The sequence below is a fragment of the Chinchilla lanigera genome, unplaced genomic scaffold (assembly GCF_000276665.1).
Source record: "Chinchilla lanigera isolate Chin_1 unplaced genomic scaffold, ChiLan1.0 scaffold00023, whole genome shotgun sequence".
NCBI lineage: Eukaryota > Metazoa > Chordata > Mammalia > Rodentia > Chinchillidae > Chinchilla > Chinchilla lanigera.
In genome coordinates, this window is record NW_004955424.1 from 15,170,922 (window position 1) to 15,180,700 (window position 9,779).

The following is a 9,779-nucleotide window of genomic DNA, read 5'->3' on the forward strand; positions in this document are numbered from 1 at the left end:
TTTGCCGCTGAGCTAAATCCCCAGCCCCTATTGGTGTATTTCCCTCTTGCCTTCTGGCCATCGTTTTAAAAAGTGCCCTGAACTTAAGCTTGTACAGGCTGCATCCTCATTATTCCCTTTAACCTTCCGTTGTACACATTTTCCACATCAATGAATACTTCAGAATGTGATTCTTTCTGGCCGCACTCTACCACTGTGGGCACCGCGACTCACTCACCCAACCTGCTGCTCCTGGACGCGTAGATAATTTCTGCATTTTCCCGATGATCATAAGTGGTGCGACATCCTTGTGTGTACATGTTGTCCACCTGCCTCTCTGATAAGCTTTGAGATAAAGTCTTCGCAGTGAAATTCTGGGTAAAGAAGTGTGAACATCTTTGAAATGATTTTTGATTTACAGAAAAGTTGCAAAGATAGCATGGGGTTTCTACCTACCCTTCACCAACTTCCTCTAGTGCTATTATCTTACCTAACAGGGTACATGAGTCAAAAGTTATAAACTAACGCTGGTGTGATGCTATCAGTGAAAGCCCAGACTATTTGGATTTCAGTAAATGTCCTTTTCCTGTTCCAAAATCCAGTCCAAGATACCATGCTGTAATTAGGATGTGAGTATTTCTAAGGCTTTTGAGATATACGTAAGTGTGTGTGTGTGTGTGTGTGTGTGTGTGTGCACAAACACATACAGAAAAGTTATATCAATTTATGTTAGCACTAACAGCATTGCTGGGTCAAAAGGGATTTTGCTAAATTAGGCATGTTGTAATAACAATAAAAATGTGACTTTCTTGGGCAATTTTTCTTTTTTTCTTTCTCTCTTCCCTTTTCTCTTCCTTTCTCTTTCTTTCTTTCTACCTGTCTGTCTGTCTTTCTCTCCATATCCCCCCTTCCACTCTCTTCTTTTCTTTTGAGATTTTGAGACCAGTTCTTGCTGTGTTGCCTAGGCAGGTCTCAAGCTCACGGGGCTCAAGTGAGCCTCCTGCCTCAGCCTCCCAAGTATCAGGGTCTATAGGTAGACACCATCATGCCGGGCTGTTGGGCATTTTTACTGCTAGTGAGCTTCTGACTGATTTCATGTTTGATGGCAGCTAAGTTTCCATCCAAGGTGACACACAACCAGGGTGAGGCATCTTCAAGCTGGGACTACACTGTGCTAAGTCACCCAGGAAGGGGCCGCAGGGCAGGCCCACATGTACAGGCCATTTTCTAAACTCTAGTTTCGTTTTTCTCCTCCTCCTCCTCCTCTTCTTCCTCCTCCCCTTTCTTCCACTCCCTCCGTCTCTCTTTTTGAGGTCGGCCTCACCATGCTGCCCAGGCTGGCCTTGAGTCACTGATCCTGCCTCAGCCTCCCACGCAGCACTCCATAAGGCTGCAGGGAGAGGACCACAAGTTTAAACTCAGCCTGGATAATTTAGGGTTTAGTGAGACTCTGTCTCCAAAGTGGGTGGGCTGGGCGTGGTGGTTCACACCTATAATCCCAGCACTCAGGAGGTTGAGGCAGGAGGATTGCTGTGAGTTCCAGGCCAGGCTGAAGTGCATAGTGAAACCCTATCTCAAAAAGATGAAAAAAAAAAAAAAAGTGGGTAGGTGGGATGTAAAATCCTAGGTCCAATCCCCAGTACCCCAAAGAAAAGCACTGGACAAGCAGGTGGACACTGGGCACGCTGCTGTGAGGGAGACTGAGCCGCACCTTAGGTGGAAGGGGTGACCTCAGTCCACCCACCTAAGCAGCCAGAAATGCCCCTGAAATCAACTCAGCACTGACCGAGCTGAGCGCCCATCTTGCCTGGTGGGAAGAGGTCCCGCTTGGTCATCAGGCTGCCCAGCGGCCCCGCCTCCCCACCTCCCACGGCCTCTGCTTCTCCCCGCTCCCTGGCCCCTCCTCCCTCTGCCCTCTGTTTCCTCCCTCCTGGACCCAGCTCCCAGCAAAAGGGAGGCCAAGGAGAGCAAGCTCTGGAAGCGCCCCTGGGTCCTGGGAGTCAGACATCCCCTGTGGCAGGGGAGCCCAAGGGAGGGCGGACCCGAGACCTTCTCGGAATGAATGGGAGGGGGAAGGGTGACGCAGCCGCCCAAGATGGACACATATCTGAGAAAACAATCTGTCCACGTGCATGAGAAACGAGAAGCTAGAACCTCTTGTCTCAAACTGTCCCAAACGTGCCGTGTGACCTCCTGCACGTACCATGCATTGTCAAGGAGTTCCGGCTTCCTTGGTTGTGCAATGAGGGGAGGGCTGCAGAAACCTCTAAAGCAGGCAGAGGCCGACAGTTCCTGGGAGGACACAGCGTTTGCTTTGTTGTCCCCAGACTTTCCCGGGACTGACCAGAACACCACCGTCGCTGACAGAGTTTTACTACGGCCTGAGGGTCTAATGCACGTGGGTTATGTGCAGCGCTGTGTAACCCTCATGGCAAATACGAGTCGGCTCTGGGCTTGGCCTGAGTGTTCCCCGGGCTTTATCTCGTTTTATCCGCACAGCCTGTGTTGGGCTGGGCCTGTTGTTTTCATTTTATGTAGGAGGAATCAGAGGCCCTGGGAGGCCCAGTATCTTTCCCACAATGCTTTGTTGAGTGAGGGCTGCTGCTGGTCAGCTCCGAAGCTGAGCCTGGAGAGGGAATTGCAAGGCAGCCGTCCTAGGATGAGTGTGTGGCCGCCTGCAGAACCAGTCTAGGAAAGCCCTCTCTGAGGAGATCCCCAAGTCCTGGAGGAGCAGAGAGAATTAGGCAGGAAGGAGACTTTTCTAGGAGTGCCGGGGTCCCTTCCTGGCTGTAGGCTTGGGACCCTGACAATACCCGCCCTGCAGTGGCATTCGTACAAAGGAAGCACCAAGGGGCTGGGGATTTAGCTCAGCAGCAAAGCGCTTGCCTGGCAAGTGCAAGGTCATGAGTTCGGTTCCCGGTACCGGAGAAAAACCAAAAAAAAAAAAAAAACAAACCAACAAAAACAAAAAAAAACAAAGGAAGCACCAGAGCACCCTTCCTGCTGCGTTCCTGGGAGGCGCGGGGTGCCTGGGGCTGGACCCTGACTCTGCGGGGCTGAACACCCATGCTCCGTGCACCCCGCAAGGCCAGGCCCCACTTCCAGGGCTCAAGCTATAGAGGATGATGGGGCCAGCACCGCTCAGGGTGACACCAACAAGCCCTCCCTCAGAGGTCCTGTCACGTCCTGCCCTCTAAGTCCCCCGCCCCAGAGCTGCTGCTCCTCTCAATTTATACTTTTCTCTCCTTTGAGAAAAGTATAAATTGGCCACAGAAAGAGAGTGCACCTAAGACCTTGTAACCTGCCCAAGATGCAACCCACCCAGCTTTCTTGATCAGCTAGTGGGGAGGTGGCGTCTTATTTATCCACATCTTACTTAAGCCAGATTTGGGGTGATTGACTCAAAAATTGGCTTGGGCTCTGTTTTCCGTTTGTCCTGATGAAGCTCTTCCCTGGGGGCTCTGGTCAGCCACAGGAGAGCACAGCAGAAATATGAGCCACGGAGTTAGAAAGGCCACGCTTTACTTCACAGGTGGACGCGCAGCAGCTCGGTGATGCCAGGGCCTCGCTCGGGGTCACACAGCTGTCTGGGGACAGCCTTGGGTTTGGACATCACGGTTCCTGCCTCTCAGCCCTGTGCTCTTTCGACAGCATCTTACACAATTTACCCTATGGCAGAGGAGCAGGATTAGCACCTCTGAAACAATTGCAGAACTGGTGGGGGCCAGAGTTCCCCTTGCTGGTGATTTCCCACCCACAGAGGGCTTGTTGCCAATACCATTATCTTGTTTACTTACAGATGCTTGCTTGGGGGTTGCAATTTTCTTTTGAGGCCCTGGGGATTTCTGGAATTAAAAAAAAATTCAGTAAAATTGAATTCCTCTAATTTTGCCCAGTTTGTGTTTCTTCAGCATGTGTGTGTGTGTGTGTGGCTGCTCCAGCACTTCACCTCCTCAGACCATTTCACACAGGTTGGGTTGGGGTTGTGGTTGTGTTGAATGGGGTCATAAAAACAGGGGAGTCTTGAGAAGGGAGACCTGTGCCCCATGCACAGGCTGTATCAGGTCACCTTTTTTGGGGGGTGTTTTTGAGATAGCGTCTTGCTTTGTACCCCAGGCTGGTCTTGAACTCACGGCGATCCTCCTGCCTCAGCATCCCAAGTGCTGGGATTACAGGTGTGCACCAACACACCCAGCTTGGGCCACCTTATTGACTAGAACACTTCATATGTGGAGAAGGTGGGGTCTGCTGTGCCTGTCCCTTGGCGGTGGGGTCTCTGAGTGAAAGAAAGGGAGGCTGGCAAAGGGCTCTTGGAATCCGCAGCAACAGATTTTGAAGACTTCCGATTTAAGGCCAGTGTTATCATCCGTTCAGTCACTTGCTCAGGTAATCCTGGAGAGCATTTAAGAAACAATTATTGAAAGTCACCTCTGGATAAAGGTCCCAATAGGTTCCAGAAAGGGTTGTTTTATGCTCAGAGCTAGGTCTAGGCTCTATTCTCTCCTCCATAGGGGAGAATTAGTCCCTGCAGGGCCCAAGGCCTGCCCTAGGGCTCCACTAGGCCTGCTGGGCTCCAGCGTTGCTCCTGGAACGCAGTCACATGCGCTGGTTCCAGGCCTCGTGAGGTCAGGGTAAAGGTTGTACATCTACATCATGGCCTGATCAAGATCAGATGAGAGGGAGCAGGGTACAGGGAGGGGGTGCAATGGGGGCAGCTTTCAAGGACACCAGCCTCACACAGTGTCCCCGAGAAGCTGGCGGACCCCGAACAGCCCTCAGAGCACCAGTGGCGTTCATTCCCACTGTCTTACAGACTGCGGAGGATCAGCTAGCTGGAGGATCAGAGCCCCTGGGGCCGCAGGGCTGGTGACGGGCAGGGCTGGGTGGGGCAGAGCTGCATCACATGACACTTCTAACTCCTGTTTCCTTGGAACTCTGAGTGGGGCAGATTGTGTCTGACCTGTCTGACTCTCCCTGAGGCAACAGCCAGGCTCAGGGGGCGGGAGGGCAGTGCTCACGCAGGTTCTTCTTTTGGTCTGTTTAGCAACTTCCCGTGACTCTTAGGTAAGGACAGGTGTAAGCACCCCGGGGTGTGCGGCCTCCAACTACGCCTGGGGCCCCAAGGCTGTGTAGAAATGGACTCTGGCTTAGCAAAAGCAAATCCAAGGCCAAGAGCAAATTCTTTGACCACTGGGCAGAGGGTGGGGGCATATTAAATAAGCAGCCCCGTCCAGACCTTCTATTCAACACAGAATCTTCCAGCACCTTCTAAGTGTCACGCACAGTGAGGGGCAAGTTGGCACACATCTCCTTCCCGAGCCACCCTTTGCCCCTTTACAGCTCGGGACAGCCCAAATCTTCAGTCGAAGCCAGGGGTCACCGGGAGGGAAAGGTGAGCAAGGCCTGGGTCTCCACAGAAGTGAAGCTGCTGGCAAAGTCTTAGCAAATTCATGTGTACCTGCTATAAAGAGTCTTTTCCTCAAGTAATTCTGGGTGCTTTCCAAGCTGACCAATTCCCCAAAGCTTGTGATAGGCAGGGAGCTCTGCAGGGGGAGGAACGGGGTGGGCAAAGGCCCTGCGGTGAGGCGAGGAGGGCAGTGCGGGTGGCTACAAGCTGACAAGGAGTCAGGTGATGGAAGGAAAGTGAGCTTGCAGTGTGGCTTTTTGCGGGATGAGTAGGATCTCTCTGTGAGCTCCACTCGCAAGCCCCCTTCACCTAGAGGACCTTCTCTTTCCTTAGGTTTCGGCCCGGGTTCCACCTCCTCCCAGAAAGCGTGGATAGTCGTCCTCCCTCGACTGCGCTCAATCCCCTCAGACCCTCCTCCCTCCTCAAGGGAACCTCTGCCCTTGAAAGGCAAAGCTTTCCAGCCTTTGTGCTTCTGGCTGAGGCTCAGACTGTGGCCTGGAACTGGTGTTGGTGCTGGTGCTGGTCCTGGTGGGAGCCACCAAGCACAGCACCCAGGGCCGCCCACTGACAGGATGTGACAGGACGTCAACATGCCGTCGGCCCACCCCCGACCTTCAGGGCGCAAGCTCGCCTCATAGCACTCTGCGGTCTTCAGCCCCGGGGCTCCTTGGTCACCCCACATAGTCTTCACCCGGAACTATCGCCCCTCCACTCCAAAAGAATTCTAGAATCTTCCTCCCTTGCTCTTCCTGACAGCCCAGACCCTCTCCACCCTTGGCCGCCCTCTTCCCCAAACCTTCCACTCTTGCTCTGCCATCCGTCACTGGCCCTGATCTGGCTCAGACACCTCTTCAGGTGGCCGCTTCTGTCTCGTGTGTTCCAGGCAGGACCGAGCCACTACACACGGGCGTCTGCCGGCAACCAAACTCCAGGCGGCCAACGCGGCCAAGCTTTGCCCGCTGCACTCTGGCCCACTTCTCCAGCCCTCTGCTCGCAGACAAGCCCAGTCCTCACTGAGAGACCCCAGGTCACCACCAGAGTGCCCTGCTGTGCAGCCCCTCGAGGTGGCCCAGATCTCTCCGCCGCTGTGGACCTTCTGGAAAGGTGATGCGCGGCCCTTCCCGCTGCCCTCCGCTCCCTCCAGCTCCTGCAGGCCCGAACCGCAACTTGCACGCTTCCAACTCCAGTTGTCCTGTGTCCCCCGGTCTCGGTTGTCACACCCCCTTCCCGGCTTCCCAGGCTCCACCGCTGCTCCTCGGCCACCCAAAGCAAATCCTCCCGTCTCTCCCCTGCCAGTCTCATCCACCCCCTCGCTGTGCCCCCAGCCCTGGTGGCCGTGGCATCTTCCTAGCCTTCTCCTGCTCTTCCCCTCCCAGCAGGCGGCCTTGCCAGCTTCTTGTCTTCCATTATGAGAGCCCCCAGCAAGCCAAGGTTCCTAAAGGCGGGGGTCGCTCCCCGCCACTGCTGTCTCTGGGGACCCAGGCTGGCGGGTCCGCCTTCCTCTCTCTCCGCTGCTTCAGCTCTGCCTGCAGACCGGGTCCGTGAGTGCTGTGCCCTCACTCACCACCCCTTGGGGGCCAGGACTCCCAGAGGCTGACTTGTGACCACACCTAAATGTCGCCTTTCCATCAGGATTTTCCCACACAGCCCTGATTTCAGTATCCAGCTGGCAAGGGGACTTTCCACGCGGCTGTACTCAGGAGACCTCAAACCAGGTACAGCCCAGGGTAAGCTCAGTCACCCCACCAAGCTGCTCTTCTGGGGTCTCCAGTTCAGACCCTCCTGCAAGTGACCCACACCTGGAAGTGGGGCAGCCCCTCCTGCTCCCTCCTGGGAGTCCTACCCAGAGCTGGCCCCACCTCTCCACGGCTTTCCCAGGCCTCTGCTCCGCCCCGCGGGCCTGGGCCCTGCGCCCTCTTACCTGGACAAGGCTTCCAGCAGTATCGCCAGTCCGGCGAAGCTCTCTCGTGCATTCCCCAGGCTCTTTCAGAACAGCTCGTGGCTCCGTACCGAGAAGCCTTCCACTGCGCCCTACTGCTGCCACCGTTGGTTTGTACGGAGCTTTCTCGGCGCCAGCCCAAATCCCTCCGGCCTGCTCTGGCGCCCGGTCCAGGCGTCTCCTCCTCCTGCGGGCTCACCGAGGCAGTCACGGGGGGCTTCCCAACTTGCCCTGTGCCTTCCGGCCTCGGCGCCGTTGACCTGCCACTCTGTCTGGAGCGTCCTCCTGCATTCCCATCTGGCTAACTCTTGCCCCCTCATCGATTTCAGAAAAGGGACCAGCACCCCCAGAAATCCAAGCTAGCGTGTTCCTTCTCTCTCCTTCCCCAGGACCTCCCCGAGCCCTGGCAAGGGAATGCTTGCTTCCTCCCCCTCCTCTTCCCTCTCGGCCTCCTTCTCCCTCCCTCCCTTCCTTTCCCCTTTCTTTTTCTCCCTGTCCCTCTATCCGTCTCTCTCCTTCTCCCTGTCCCTGTCTCTCTCTCTCTCTCTCTGCTAGATTAAACTCAGAGCCTCATGAAGGCTAAGCACATGCTCTACCACTAAGCTACTCCCCCAGTTTGTACCCTGTTTTCTTCCCCAGCAGACAGAACTTCCTAAGAGCCCGGCTCTTTCTGCATCCGGGCACCCAGTGCAGAATCTGGCCCGGGTCAGAAGTGAGCGCACCTTAGCCGGGAAGGAATGCGTATTTGAGCAAACCTGCGCCTTCCCTGGGGGCGGAGGTGCTCGCGGTGGTGGCTTCCAAGAGAACCCATGCAAGACGGTGGGAGGCAGGGCTCCGATTGGAGAGGAGCATCCTAGAGTCAGGGAGAGCCGGGCAAGGCGTGGGGTTCGCAAGAGCAGGGCGTCGAGGAACTGCCCCCGGCTCTGCAGCAGAAGCCGAGCTGAGGGCCAGACGTGCCCCAAATGGATCTGGGAAAAGAGTGCGGGGCAAGGGCGGTGACGGTTTGCCACCGGAAGCTGGCTTTGCCCAGAGCAGAGCAGGGCAGCCCATGGGAGTGCTAGGGGACAGGAAGGGGCCAGGGGCCAGCAGTGCCAAACCAAGGGTCGGGGGTGGGGACGTCTGCGTGAGAGGGGAGGGGCGTGGCCCAGAGAGCGCAGGAATGGACTCCCCAGGGGCTTAGATGGGGGGGCGGACCCCGCGGTGCCCGGCTTGGGTTCCTGGGTGCAGGTGATGCAGCGCCAACACGGCGGCCCGGAGAGAAGCGGGACTGAGAGAAAGGAAAAGAGTAGGATTTTGCTTGCAGGACCAGCCCTGAAGAGGAGGCACTGGCAGGGGCCTCCAGGAGACTGGAGAGCTTCGGAGGGCCCCTCCCCAGGCAGAGCTGGGTTGGGAGTCAGGTCCAGATGTGCTTAGCTCAGGCCAGCTTTAAGGACTCCTTGTCGCGTTTTCAGGGATGGTGTGCGGCAGTGGTTACCCGGCTGTCCCTACCCTGAGACGGCCAGTTGGAGCAAACAAATACAACAGACCTGTTACGTGACGCCCGGCCGTCAGTCACCGTAGGCTGCAAAGTCAGTGCAAGCGTTCTCTGGCTATGTGCAATGTACAATAAGGGTATTGTCTGTTTTATATTAGTTGTAAATTGTTCACCATCCTCAATGTCAGTAAAACATGTATTAAGTGTAGGTGTATGTAGGTTCCTTTTCTGGGAGTCCATTGCTAAACATCTGCAGCACATGGCAGGGCAGACTGCCTCGGGTGAGGCGACTCTGGAAAGGGGTGGGGGGCAGAATCCCTGAAATCACCCTGTGGAGGGAGGTGGGGCTCAGGTGGGAGGACTGGCCAGGCAGGTGTGGAGACCCCCAGGGCAGTGTGGGTGGGAGTGGCCGGAGGCTCCCCCTGTGCTCTGCAAACCTCCCTGAGAGTGGGAGCCGGGCGGGCTAGGGAAGCTGGGAAAGGAAGGTTTCGGCCCACGCTGCCAGCGGGGAGCCAGGAGAATCCAGTCCACAACAGTCGGAACCGAGAGTGGGAGGGGAGAGACGTCTAGCCCGCCACGCTCCCGCGGGAGTTGCTGCATTGATCTCCCAGGACGATCCTGGGAGGGGGCTTAGGACACTGAGGTCTTTATCCACAGCCTCAGCTCTAAGGGCCTGAGTCGGGATTTGAACACGGGCGGCCCGCACTGTTGGCCAGGCGGAGACTGCACAACTGAGAGACTTCTCAGCAAAGCCCCCAGACTGCGCAGATTCCCACCCCGAGGACGGAGACCCGCAGGACAGGGCTGACAGCAGGTCACCGGTTGATGGCGTCACGAGGGCTGGTGAGGCCGCCCCACGTCTCTAGCTTCCATCCTCGGCTGCCTGCTTCCCAGAGTGCTCCCCGGCCTGGAGGCTCTGACCACCCCACCCTGCCTGGTGACTCTGACTGTGGCACAGCGGTGGGCTTTTTTTTTTTTTT

At 56.3% G+C, this 9,779-nt stretch overlaps 1 protein-coding gene and 2 long non-coding RNA genes across 3 annotated transcripts in view; 2 read left to right on the forward strand and 1 right to left on the reverse strand.

The window, feature by feature from the left end:
- The window catches only part of LOC106148609, a 14,632-nt gene extending 11,806 nt beyond the window's left edge, over nucleotides 1-2,826 (reverse strand). The window contains exons 1-2 of the long non-coding RNA XR_001234247.1: nucleotides 2,183-2,826; nucleotides 218-353 (exon numbers count right to left, since the gene is read on the reverse strand). This is a non-coding gene — a long non-coding RNA (uncharacterized LOC106148609). The remainder of the gene's footprint in view (nucleotides 1-217; nucleotides 354-2,182) is intronic.
- On the forward strand, nucleotides 350-3,865 carry LOC106148610. Its single transcript, XR_001234248.1, has 2 exons — nucleotides 350-608; nucleotides 3,512-3,865. It is a non-coding gene; the product is annotated as an uncharacterized LOC106148610 (long non-coding RNA).
- Nucleotides 3,866-4,684: 819 nt separating this feature from the next.
- LOC106148571 lies at nucleotides 4,685-8,959 on the forward strand. Its single transcript, XM_013514589.1, has 5 exons — nucleotides 4,685-4,845; nucleotides 5,320-5,371; nucleotides 5,958-6,490; nucleotides 7,019-7,101; nucleotides 8,777-8,959. Exons 1-5 carry the CDS (start codon nucleotides 4,685-4,687, stop codon nucleotides 8,860-8,862), a joined length of 915 nt encoding a protein of 304 aa, XP_013370043.1. The 3' UTR covers nucleotides 8,863-8,959.
- Nucleotides 8,960-9,779: the final 820 nt, after the last annotated feature.